General features: G+C 42.0%; 1 protein-coding gene across 1 annotated transcript; it reads right to left on the reverse strand.

Moving 5' to 3' along the window:
• Window positions 1-1,826: 1,826 nt before the first annotated feature.
• On the reverse strand, window positions 1,827-10,309 carry LOC110977149 (neurotrypsin-like). Its single transcript, XM_022231011.2, has 8 exons — window positions 10,046-10,309; window positions 9,310-9,366; window positions 8,427-8,543; window positions 6,623-6,825; window positions 5,628-5,760; window positions 4,596-4,925; window positions 3,739-4,050; window positions 1,827-3,222 (listed from the first exon to the last, which is right to left on the reverse strand). Exons 1-8 carry the CDS (start codon window positions 10,101-10,103, stop codon window positions 3,218-3,220), a joined length of 1,215 nt encoding a protein of 404 aa, XP_022086703.2. The 5' UTR covers window positions 10,104-10,309; the 3' UTR covers window positions 1,827-3,217.
• Between the last annotated feature and the right edge of the window lie 3,318 nt (window positions 10,310-13,627).

Here is a 13,627-nt window from a genome sequence, read left to right on the forward strand (position 1 = left end):
CCGGTCATGCCTTAACCTGTAATTTGTCGTACTTTGTTTAGAGGATGGATTATCTTTTCAGTGTTCTCGGTAGTTGGACATTCTTTTTATTTACTTACAATTCCTGCTTATTGAAAACGCTGCTCATACACCACGCGGGGCACACCAACACCAGTCTCTTACCGACGTTGATGCCGCTTTTAACTACCCTACTTCAGCTTACCCTACTTGTTTCTGATACCAATGATGCTCACACCATTCCGTCTAATATCCCAACAAATGAGCAGAGATGATGTTATTCATCTCTTGTCCCTGCTAAGGACAGGGATGGAGCTTCCCTTCCCCAAACCAGCCTTGGAAATGATGGCACGCGTATCAATTTCCGTGTGTTTGTGGTTGAGGGTCGATGTTACCTCTAAGATCCCCCTTCCACTGCCAGGAATTGTGGTATCACCTCAAACGTCCCTCCTGCTGAATTGAATGGTTCAGCTTTTCTACCCCAAAACAACCAACGGTAACGATGTCGTCTCTCTAATTCCTTCAACTGAAGATGATTGTGATATCGTTCAGTTCCTTCATCTACGGACTAGGAAAATGATAATGGTGTATCATTACTTCCCGGCCCTCTATCAGGGATGATAACAAAAGTGTGCTTTCCCAAGCTTTTGAACCTGAAGATGTTGCTTCTCTTTTCCGTCCCACTTGAAATGAAGATGTCCCCTCAAGTAACTTCTTGTGAGGATAATCATGCCGCTACTGTACAGGCTTCTTGTGAAAATGGCAAAGTCAATTCTCTAGGCACAAATGAAGACAAGTCTACGGCTCTTACCATTTAAGGTGTTACAGCTTGATGTCCTTGTAAAACGAAGGAACGAGGACGCTCAAAGCTTTGTCTCCTCGAAGCCCGGTTCCGCACAGTAACTGTCTCAGCAAGGGTGAGGGTAGGGGCAAACCTTTCGGATAGAATTTCCCAGATTTTACCATCCCTTTGACTACAATGTTGCTACTTTTGAGTGTTTCCCTGCCCCAAAGTCCAATTCCCTCCGCCCTGCAAAACCATATCGGTGGGTTTCAATACCGCTCAGAATTTGCAGGAAACAAAAAAACAAACAAAAAACATTGAGTAAAACGATTGCGGACACACCGTGGATCAATCTCTTGAGTATGTGTGGTTCTGAGAAGACTGCAGGATTCTGGCTGGGAGTGGAGCTAATATGGCGTAGAGAGGGATCCAGATGTAGGGATTAGCTCGGTGAGGCGTTAAGGCGGGAACAGTGAAGGCGGGAACAATGGATGCTGCACTGGATCCTGGTACTGCATTACCCGAGTGTGTGCTTACTCAAGTGTGTCAATTGCAGTTGGCAGTGGGAGAGTGAACAGCTGGTTGCCACGGGTAGAGAAGACCCATAGGCTAACTAAGGAGGGAACCTAACTAGGGAGTCCTAGGGTATAGGAGACCCATTGGGATGTGAGGATGGGGCGCCAGATATTGCTGATGCTGAAGCCGATGTCTTTGGGATACCACCCTTCGATGCTGGTGATGAGTTCAGCTTAAAGACGGACAGAGTACACTGTTCGAAACGTCGAGTTATTCCCCTAAAAAGAACACATTTTTCTCTTTATTTCCAAAGTGGCTGCCTGTAGCTTTAACATTAATAATTTCCAACACTTGTTTTTAGTTCTAATCAAGATGGCCTTCGGCGTTTGTTTCAATTCCACTTCTCAATTTGTATTTGAACCCGATATTAAAATTCCAACCCCGGCCTGATTCCCGTTTGAAAACGTAATTTTTATTTTCATGCACGTGGTGGAAACTGAGATACATTAACGCCACACCGCAACAAAGATCTCTTTGTAACACGGAATTGCCTATACGGCAGAAGTTGATATTTATTCACACAGTGACTTTTCAGGGAAGTCGGAATGGAATCTCGGGAAAAAAAATCGTAGTTATAATTTGTAGTAGCAAAAATTCAACGTCTAGAAGAAATGACTAACACTAGTTGCAAATATTAGGTTCTCCCAAAGTTTTTCGGCTCTTGCCAGCGCGCGTGTCAATTTCAGTCAAGCGTATTTTTTTTCTCTATGAGAGCTGCAACAGCGCCCTCTGTTGCCGCACAGCCACCTCATTTTGCAGTTAGCTCGATCTATCAGGGCGATAGATCCCGACTAGGTCGATGTTAAACGATTTTAGCAGGCTATTGATACGAGGTTGTTTGTTGTCAGAATTTGTCTCTATTATTTTATGATCATAATAAAGCTGGTCTAGTCCTGTGACACGACGACGTGTGTCTGCAGTTGTCTGTACAATCCATCCCTGGAGGAGAGGGGAAAAAACGCGTTGCTGCATTTATTTTGGAACATCAGTCTGAGCGGAGTCAAGAAATTGTTTTTCTTCTCCTTAGGGTTTTCGAGAACAAAAGTCAGGAAAAATCGATATGTGAAAATGGTACAACTCATGTACTGAACAGCGGTGTCTAAAGAGATCCACCCTGCCTAGTCACAACCACTTTCTTGATCAGAAAATGTGTAGTCCTTTATGTCAAATTATGTTGTTACGTTGATGTATGCGCCTTCAGCTGGAACGAGAAAAGTGGCAATTGTCCTAGCAACGGAGACTTTTTTGGTCAGAACTGCTCATGACTGGTTCAAAAATAACTGTGAAATCCACGCGCTACGGGCGCGTCGCTACCAGCAAAATGAACACTCCTGGCCCTGGCCCACCGATGAGGGGGGTAGTTCTACTCAAGTTGGGAAGAACAAGAATCTCCCTTCATGTAATTTGGAATAGGTAGTGTGCTAACTTCACCAACAGCAATGAATGTTATTCTCAGATAAAGATTAAAGGAATTTTAGTTCTAAGAGCCTATCTTACCATCTAAATTTAATGTGATATTGTTCAGTACCTAAATGTTATAAGTTTCACTGTTCTATATTCCTCAGAAGCTGCTACATCGACTGACATTGGCAAATTTATCATGCAAATCTAAGAGGCGTTTTGACAAAGTGATCTGTTTAAGTATATTAACAATTGCTAGTTTAATTTTCCTTGCCGCTGTTATGTTATGATATAACCAAAACAGTAATGGACTGGTGTTGGAATTCAATTTGGGACGAATCATTTCAGCTCAAAAACGAAGCACTGTATTCTTCCGCGGAGACTACACTAAAAACACGAGGAAGGCAAACACAAGGCATACTTCAAGGGAGTTGAAACACAGAAGAGATGCATCAGTCTTTATCCTGAAATGATACAAACACAGAATACCCAGAAAAAAATGAGAGGATGAAAAAAAAGAGATGAAACTGAGGTTGGAAATGTAAATTAAAATGACACTGGATATTACTCAAATGACTTAAATTTAGTGCAGTAATCATCTGACTTTTTTTGGGGGGGGGACAAACTTGACCAGGAGGGGTCTTAGAAGGTGTCCAAATTACTTGGCTGTAGCTTATAATAACACATCACTCTATGAACAATGGCTCCAGCCACTATCATAGAATCGTGCGTAATTTGGAAGAAGCAGGGATGTAATTCGGACAAGGCTTTATCAGCTACAAGAGTTCCTTCAAATGACCCTTTTGGTATTAAGAAAAGGATATCCACCAAAAATATGGATATTGATGTTGACATTCTTCGACTTGTTATGGATGCATGACCTTCCAAGCGTGATCGTCGATTCAACAAGCTCACCTTATCGAAACAGAACCAATAATATGCTGCCACTAAGTGGCAGTAAGCCACCTAGTTGTTCTTACCACTTTGACAGATGACACCGACATCTTGACTGTGGCTGCATTGGGGCTCTGCCCAACACGAAGACGGGCAGTCACCGAAGTTGCCCTCTGATCCAGTGCACGCCACACCGTCCATGTGGACAGGACCACTGCCCTGACCGAAGTAAGCACCGGATTTGGCCGCCTGCGCCCCGGAGAAGCCCAGAAAGCGACAGACCACAGCAGCGTCGTTGATGTCCCAGTCATTGTCACAAATGCTTCCCCAGGTGTTGTTACGGTACACCTCCACGCGACCGCTGGAGTTATTGGAACCCCCAACTAAGCGGACGGTATCTGATGAGGTGGCAGAGAATACATATAATGATATCAATTTTGCTTCCATAATCACTTTAGCAAGGACCTTGATATTCAAGTGAGAGTTACAATTCCCTTGACATTTTTTAAACAAGAGGCTGGAAAGTATTAAACCTCGTCTCCGTTCAGAAAAAAAAAAGAAAATTAAGATTGGTTGTGTGGATCGTGTAGATTTTCTTGCCATTTACCATTTTACCAGGTTAGAATCAACCAGACAGAGTAGACAAGTGAATTATTTCACTGAAAATGCTTTTCCTTTTGGTATTTCTTTATTCCCTTTGATCAGAATAGTTGTTGGTAGTGTTCTCGTTGAAGCCAAGTTTTAGAGTGGTTTAGCTATCCTGACAAAATGTGGATTTAAACCCGCGCTGCACGGAAGATCATACCGGTGCTTAACCAACGGAGCTCCTCCACCCCACTTCAGTTAGCGTTTGTCAATTTTTCAAGGTCTTTCTTGTTGAATGGCAACTGCAAACAAAAGAATTTCTAATTGCAACGTAATGCTTGGAGTCTTAAAAACTTACTCATTTTGGGTCGGCAAACTACAGTGGCGGTGCGTGAGCTGTTACACTGCTGATAATCAGTGCAAATGAACGGGCAGTCCACCAGGCGATTCTCCGTGCCTTTACAGGCGACTCGGTTCATGACGATCGGGAGGTCAGTCTCTGCTGAGCTCGCCCCAGCTTGAACTGCCTCTAGGAATCGGTGGTGTTGGCGGCAGGCGATATTGGCGTCGCTTAGATCCCAACCGTTGGAACAGACGGCGCCCCAGGTGGCTGTGGACTCGTGATAGATTTCCACACGGCCACTGAGGGCGTCCTCACCGTCCACGAGCAAAAGTGATCCATCTGATACTGTAAAATAAAATGCACGAAGTGTGCACACTTCATTAAACATGTAATTGTTCCATCTGAGACTGTAGAAATAGCAAAGACCTGCACGATAATGGCCACATTTCATCGATTACCACACGTAATCTGGATATTTACATTACTAGTTGGGCTCCTTTATAGACTGAACATCTTGCATTTTCACCGTGACCAATTTCATTTTGGGTGTAAAGATGGTTCTCTCTCTTAGAACGAACTCTTTTTTGGTCCCTCAGTTCCATTTTGAACCCCGTATCTCTTGTCTTTAATAAGAGTCCAAGTATTCAGCCGATGGGGAAACGAGGAAATCTTCTGGCCTTTTTAAACCCTGTGATGAAAGTTTGCATGGACGGTTTCCCCCATTTTCCTTCCTTCCCGAAGCGTGGAATGCGTCAAAAGGGTTGTATGAAAACATTTTCAATTTTTTCCCCTAAAACAGATCTGCTGCCCCTAAAGTGTGGTTTTTAAACTGCTTTTGGTCAGCATCAATTGACTGACCCGTGTGACTTCATTTACAAATGATATCGTTTTGAAAAGAAATACTACGACCTTTGGTTATCTACTTCAACTGTTTAAAGCACATCAGCATTGGTGCACTCATTTGCATGACAAAATATAAAGGCGTTTTTGCGAATTCAATTTGCTGTCAAGTCGATTTTTGTTTCCCTTTCAGTGTGCACGTATTACCTCGACACCCCAGCACTTCGAATCTCACTCTGTAGGTTGTGTAATCCCAGATCTGAGGTAATATACGGAGATACCTTGCCATCGGTACCACGGGGAACGTCACATTTGTTGGTCGTCCACTGCTTACACTAAACTGAAACCAATTCATAGTGATAATACATAATGCCTCATTAACAGTATTCAATTGGTAAACATCCCTCCAAAAATGAGAAATTATGTACACGGTTCGTCAGTGACTTCGTCAAAAAGGCGGACACGCCACGATTTGCAGGCTCCCATTGGACGATCGCTGAAGTTGTGCGTTCACTTCTGGTTCCATGGTTCCATGTAAACGGCGATCAATGCATGTAACCCTATGTGCAGTGCATGTACAGTGGGCGTGGTTTAAACTGAAGTGACGTCACACTTACGAACCGGATACGCCACAGAGCTATTTGCATACTGTAAGGGCTAAGTACATGTACAGTGGTAGCAGGAAATAGGAGCGTATGTAAGGCCGCATAAAATAATATATTTTTGATCTTTTTTTTTTTCAGACAGTTTGTTCGGGTAGGAGGCTTCTTTTTTTCCTCATGACAGCACTTACCTGACATGAAGTAATTGATTGTTGCAGTTCTAACCTAAAATAATTACATTTTCGAGTATATTGCTTTTTATCTTGGCTCCATGTCAATAATTGATTTCATTTACGATTTTTCCTATTTCTACGGAGCCAACGAGTCTGATGTAAGTTCAGAGCTGTGTGAAATAGAGCAAAATCTACTGACCTAACGCAATGTGTATCTAAGTGTATTGTGGGTGAAAAGTAGGGATATGGATCGGACACGATCATTAGTTATGTGAGTCTTCGCACGACTTTAGACGGAGCTAACTTGCGGTTTCGTGGAAGCTTGACAAAAATGGAGGTCAGGCGTTCGTCGTGTGCTTGATAAACAATGACACAAAACAGTTAACACGAACCATTTTTGACCGTGTTTCGTAAGTAAAAAACTCACCCGGATAATGTCTCCGTCTGCATTGCGCAGGTCCTGCCAATCTGACCCGCCACTCGCGCTGTACTGCACCGTGAATGCAGTTATGTAGTGGCTAGATCCTGTGCTATATCCCTGTATCACAACTCCAGTGATTGCAACGTGTCTACCGAGATCAACCTGGATCCACTGGTCAGCTGGAGTGCTTGGTATCCATCCATTGCTGCCTGGTGGACAAAATGATATGAATTTATACGGATAGGTACTTTCTTAACCAAACTCCCCGTTACAGACCCAGCATCTTGAAGCTGTTCTTATTCCCTTCAATCCCCAACCATAAGAGCTCTGCTCATGAATGTCAATCACACTCTGTGATTTCTTAGCCAAAGTTAGTACCCATTTCTGATGAATCAATTATCAACTGATGTTTTTCTTTGTTCATGTACATCCTCTGTTTCTTCTCGGTGATTTCCGCCTAATGGAATTTAGATGGACTTGAACCCATGGCTTTTTGGTTTATGGTAGAGGTGTCTTTAATAGGCGGTTCTGCTGAATTTGATTTCAGACGAAATGTAGTTTTTAATAATTTAAGAAGAAGTTCACCTTAACCATGTCCACGTCTCATAATCATTTCAAATATTACACCTAATCCGACTACCCAGCGTTGTTAACAATAACGATAGTGCGTTAAATGTCTGCAGTATCTCATCGATTAGTTTGTGTTTTAGGTAACGTGGTGGGTGCAAGACAATCTGGGCCAAAAACGGACCATAGTGGTTTGCACGTGCATTTGTATAGCTGGAGGAGGAGTCTGGGAAGGAAATTCACACCAGACAGAATTATCAAACCCAGTGGACTTTATTTGAAATTTGCGGGGAAAATAATGAGCTTGCGAAGCAACAAAGATGTTGCGCCTCGATAAGCCATCTAGCACTTGATGCCCATGCAGTATACTGGCTTGGCAGCATGGCCTGTGGCATTGTGGTTAATGATTCTTTCATGGTACCTGAATTTTGGAACGGAATATGCTAAACGACTTAAATCAAAGTTCTGAACTTTTTTCAAGAAACTGCATGACTTGAATAAAAGCTTACGATAGTAACATTTTAATTTCACAATCATTATTGGTATTTGGAGAATGATTTTAGAACTCATATTTTGGGGCTAACACACTTTCGTTAGCACTTTTAGATTCCAAGATGTCCCATAAACATGTATATTTTAATTTTTTTGGGTCGTTTTCAATAATTCTAATTTTCATGCACTAAAAATAGCATTGCTCTCCAGAGCAACCAAAAGACGCAATTGCCTTCAAGTCTCCCTGTGTTCCCAAGTCTCGTAGCAGGGACAGGACGAGGCGCGTTTTCTTACCAATGGACATGGAGTCCTGCAGAGAACCAGGTAACTGGGCCGTGCTTGAGACTCATTCTATGGTCATTCTAACTATCGAGTGTTACCACTGAAACTCATTAGTGCTGACATTAGTCCCATTAAACATAGCAAAAGTGGGCCAACGTATGTTTCAAGCCTGCAAACTATGCCTTGTTACTATGCAGGCTTTAATTTTCATTCGAGCTTGTATATGCGTTCCTGTGTCCGCATGATACACTCATTCAGAGACGTTGGCTATCTGGATAAACGATCGTCCAGTTGCGCAGGAATCTAAGCCAGGAAGAGTTGTCCGAGTAAATGCCTTGAATAATCGTTTCTGTGATCGCTACTTTCGAGTAAAAAGCATCTCAGTACCGCCAGGGAATTTGACAACTGAATGGTGGGATTTTCAAAGTGAGATAGATAAAAGCTATCTGATGATGGGCTGTGATCTTACCGACATTCAGTCGAGCAGTGTTTGGAGCAAAACTACTGCCGTAGACAGAGGACGCGGTTATTCTGCTGTCCTCAATGGCTCCGCTTTCCATTCCCAGCGGACCACTTACACAAGGCACTGTAACACAAAAAATAACACACATTACGTGCATGAGGAATGTATTTGAAAACAACAACAGTAACAACACGCATTTATAACACTAACATGGCAAATAGGCCTACAGTATTTGCCTACCATTCACATACTGGCTAGGGCCAAATCCAACTCCTTTACATCTGACCAACCAATTGTAAAACTAGCTGACTGGCTTACTGACTATACAAGTCACCTAACAACTATCTGCTTGACAAACCGTCATACCCATTGGCCGACAACCGGACATAACCACAAAACGCCAGTGTCCAACGGAATAGCAACGAAACAACCAGTAAGGGCACATTCAGACAACCTGTCGATTGATGCACTCTCTGAAGATCCCACCGACAAGCAATTATTTAACCTAGTCACAAGCCTTTTAATCAATGACTGAACGACGGACCCAGTTATACCGTATGATTGACGAACATCCTCAATACCCACTGACAATCAACCTCAATGCCGAGGGTACCGATCATTCGAATTGACGAAATGGCCTAGTGATCCAAATACCAACGACTGAGTGAACTGCTTATAGCTCCCCATAATACTGATACGCACACAAACGAACTGACCAATCAACTGTTGCTTACCAATGAATTGACTGACGCTAAAACCTGTCGGCGATCAAACTGACCATTAACCTCTCCCCGGAAAGGTCTTGATGGTGACATTTTTGATCAGTCACAAAACTCACGTTTTTGCATTTTATTTCTACTCTAGGAAGAGTATTAAAAAAGCTCCTTACCGGACGTTCGTCTTGCTGGTGCAGGTGTATTGCTGACTGGATGAGCGAAGCACAGTCCTAAAACAGAAGAGATGCAATAAATATTAAAAGTATTGATGAAGAGCATATGCACTCCGATGACTACATGATTGCCATTTACCTTTAGAATAGTGAGGATGTAAAAAATTTATCATGTATAAGCTACGATTCATACATTGAACGTACGGATTACACTCTTGCACCTAGTAGAAGTGCGAATTACGATTCATCCTATAGGATGGCAAAGTCTTAACCAAATAAGACAAAGGGCTAACACTAAACATTAATCACTGGCCATTCTTTTAACGATGCTTCTAGTACAAAGAAACCAAATTTGTATCGAAAAATAAGAGCAATTTGCCAGACAACTGTGGGAACGTCTGTTAAAACACAAACTGATTCGGAATGAAACAACTTCTGCCTGTGCCAACTGTATGCCAGACTGAGAAAGCACTGGCATTGCATCAAAGGAACGTTGAAAAATGCACATTTGTGCAGTGGGAAAAATATTTGCATTCGGTTAAAGATCGGGCAATCTATAAGGCGAGCGGAAATAAAACGTTCAATCTCTGTCGGCTGGTAATGTTCGTATACCATTTCACTCATAAACACCCATTGACATTGCGTGTATGGTATTGCGTTATAAGCTGCTAAATAAACGGAGCCGAAAGGATAGCAAGAAAAAACTTTGAAATATATGACAGTGTTAGAAACATACCGGTGAGTACTACGACCACAAGCGCTGTAAGAATGGTGCAATAGGGCGGTGCCATCATGCTGGAAATGAGTGCGATGTCCGAATAACACAGCTTTTCCCAAAGACGTTCAGTGCAGTGGCACCAAGGAACAAGTATGTCACATCGACGAAAACACTGATGTCAACAACCGTAGCCTACAGCCTTAAATACCATTCAAAAGCCTAGGTATAGTACCTTTGAATTATATCATTGTGTATGTAGAGTGAGCAAGATGCTTTATATTACAAAGATACAAGGAAGCATCTGACAATACCGGGTAATAAGGCCAAGCATAGCATACAAGTTGTTATACCTTCCAAAGAATTGAAACCTGAGACAGTACACACAACTTGATCTAGTAACACTAGGGTTGGTCTTAAAGAATTAGAGGATGTAATTGAATAAGATTCAGTTCCAGTTTAATGCAACGAAATGACACTAATATACGTCCACATGATATGATGAAACTCATATCACGCAGACGTCAAATGAGAGGGTGCGTTGCTTTGTTTTACAGGAGATGGGAGAACAATTTGTACACATGATATGATGATACTCTTGGAGGTCCGGCGTCATCCGATCATGTGTTGTAATAGAGTATGAGAAAGTTACTTATCAAACATAACCAAGAAAATATGCCAGCAAATACAACCCCTGCGATTTCAATGTCACACCAGCTGCCTGGGACCAGAGCTTAGTTTTGAGAGAGTATTGATTACTTGTTCACGTCCCCCTTTTCGCTGACCTCTGCGTGGTTTGACACTATTTGTAAGTGGGTTCACTTTCTAGTTGGTAAAGAAAATGCCATATCTTTAGAATACACTATTCCTTCTCGAAGGTTCCTTAAATAACTGTGCCTCTTAACAAGCAGATTTGAACTGAAGTTAATCCTAGATTTCACATCAACGTAAAGAAATCACCTCAGTATCGGCCTAAGTCCACAATTGTAAGCAATCTTAAAGAAACGCTTTATTACGACTGACGAAAAAAGGTCAGTAAAGTGGACTGTCTTCAAGATACCATTGTTTTGCTCATTTTGCCCCTAAACCGAATGAGATAGAGCTGATCACATGCGAAATGCTTCGAATAAAAATACAGATTTAACTCTAAGCAATAGGATGCAAAGAAAAATTTTTTAAACGATTTCTTATTCAAGTTCCAGACGTCGTTTTGCTTGCTCTCTTTCTCGAATGACGACACTCATTGTCTCTTCCTTAGTTATCTACGCGAAGACACGTTGTGTACTGTCGGCAATCGTATGATATGGAAACTGGGGTCCATACAGAACGCATCTATTCTTTAGACACTGAGTCTGGTATATCTTTTAAATTAAAATTTATCTAAGGCGTTTAATTCTCAGGCCCTGTGCGTCCCCTGGTGTTGAAAAATCAAAAACCCACTTCACGACCGTCAACTGATGTGCCCTTTCATGAATTGCCTATAATGTCCTCATCTGAAGGCCTCGAATAATCGAAATAAGAGTCCCATCCCTTTGCTGCACGGAAAGTTGTACAACGCTCACCAACCTGGTGCATCACCCATCGCACGGGTTCTTGGGGGTCGCATGTGTGTTTGCTGAGATCGATAGTCTTCAGAGCCATTTTGAGGAAAATCTTCTCGTGTCTTTATTCTCAGCGGAGAATATGATTAGCAATATTTATTAATTTTAAATACGCAAATAACTTCAAACGAACTGTAACTTTAAAAAAACCCGAAACGTTTCAGCAGCTGATCCTGTCATATCTTTGTCTTAAATACTGCTTTTCAATTGGCCCAGACCGATCACGTGACAAGGTGACATGAACACACTGTGGGGCAGGCACTAGTCATTTCGCAACGTGATATCAATGTGGCATCTAATTGTAATGGGGACAACCGTTTTTGTCGCCTGGTCATGAGATCGTTTTAGACCTGCTGCTGTTTTTTTTGAAAAGGACGCAGGTATGTTTTTGGAAAGACTCAAGTACACTGGGGTATCCGGTAAGGGATGATGTCTGCGCTGAATCTTTAAGTGTACCATCTAAAAGTTTCATGAAACGTGTTCAGCAAATGTTTGTACAAAATTCTGCACCGTAAAAAGTTAACTCTCTCATTGCTACGTGTAACTAGGCAAAGTTCACGCCCGCGGCGCATCATCTGAAAGGCCACCATGAACACGTCGCGTACACATTTTGATTTTCATAGTTAAGAGCCTCCATGTCTGGAATGCTTTTTTTCTCTCCAAAGGAGCCTGCACTTAAGCTTTACTCTTAGAAAGGATGACAGGGGCTCACACTTTATTAATTTGAGTACAGGGGCAGAATGATTGATTCCCCCCCCCAAAAAATCACAATTTAAAACACTGAGTAGGCCTACAACGCATCAACTGTAATTCCAATGTAAATGCCCAAATATTATCGTTCTGAACGCACTCTATAGGGCTGAGCCTTCAAAAGTTTTTCTGCTGGTGACCAGTTTCATTCTTATGTTACTCAGACATACCGTTTTCGCGAAACAGCCATTACCCTCAAACAGGTCAGCCAAAAATGTGTTGTTTTTCCCAATGACGCATTCGAGCACACGGACCAACGCACACGAGGCGATGAAGTACACAAAAAGATTATGCACATGGGTTTATTCCGTTTCCTTATAATGTTAATCAAGAAACCCACCCATTTGTTCTGCACCCACAATGGCCTAATGATACTCTGCGAGGTCATTTGTCATCGGATCATGTGTTAGTAGAAAATATGAGCAAGTTGATTAACATTACGAGGAAATGCAACCAAATACAGCCCGCCGATTCCAATATCATGGCAGTGCCCTGGACCAGTGTTAGGTTTAGAGAAGGCATTACTGAAGTTAATTCCCTACGCCCCGTTTTCATTGACCTCTTCATAGCTCGAAAATGCTACAGCTTCAGCGCACACCATTCCTTCTTGACGATCTGTTAACACAAAATTAATCCATTAACAAGTATTTTTTAACTCAAGCTGAAGCTCAGTTTTCACATGGACATAAAAACACTGACAGTTGTGACGGAACAGTCCTCGATGATACGCAATCGTGTGGAAACGCTTTATCACGACTGACGTAAACACAGACGCGCACAGTCGGCAAATTCAGATGATCTCCGACTCTACCGACTGTCATGAACTCCTGTTGATAAAAATATCCTATTAAAGACATCCTGGCGACATCCTAAAGACATCCTAAACATATCCAAACTGGCTTCCTCTGGTACGCATTTTGTTTGCTGTGGAAATAATGCGGGGGGGCCATCTTATGCTCATTTGCTTTTCCTTCTCAATGCATTTTTTAATATTATTAATATTGTTATATTTTTAATACACAACAGCTGAAAAATATACCGTGTAGCCTAATAAAGACTGTACTTCAGGATCATTTATACCCCTCAAATCGGTTTTTCCTTAAAACTGAAAACCTAAGAAACGGTTCAGGCAAATTGCTGTCGCGTGCAAAATCGTGATATTTTATATAGTTCCAGTGCTATCTGTAGTTCCAGTGAAACGGTAAAACTAGTTTGGCCCCACATAACTCATTGTTGCCTTTACAGAGCATAA

Source organism: Acanthaster planci, linkage group LG02 (genome assembly GCF_054643075.1).
Source record: "Acanthaster planci isolate LZ-2023a linkage group LG02, COTS_SCS, whole genome shotgun sequence".
In the NCBI taxonomy this organism is placed as follows: domain Eukaryota; kingdom Metazoa; phylum Echinodermata; class Asteroidea; order Valvatida; family Acanthasteridae; genus Acanthaster; species Acanthaster planci.

Coding starts and splice junctions, on each gene's coding strand:
- LOC110977149 (XM_022231011.2), bottom strand. CDS start 10,103: ATGATGGCACCGCCCTATTGCACCATTCTTACAGCGCTTGTGGTCGTA. Junction 8,544..9,309: donor ACCAGCAAGACGAACGTCCG/GTAAGGAGCTTT, acceptor TTTGTGTTACAG/TGCCTTGTGTAAGTGGTCCG. Junction 5,761..6,622: donor CAGACGGAGACATTATCCGG/GTGAGTTTTTTA, acceptor AATTGGTTTCAG/TTTAGTGTAAGCAGTGGACG.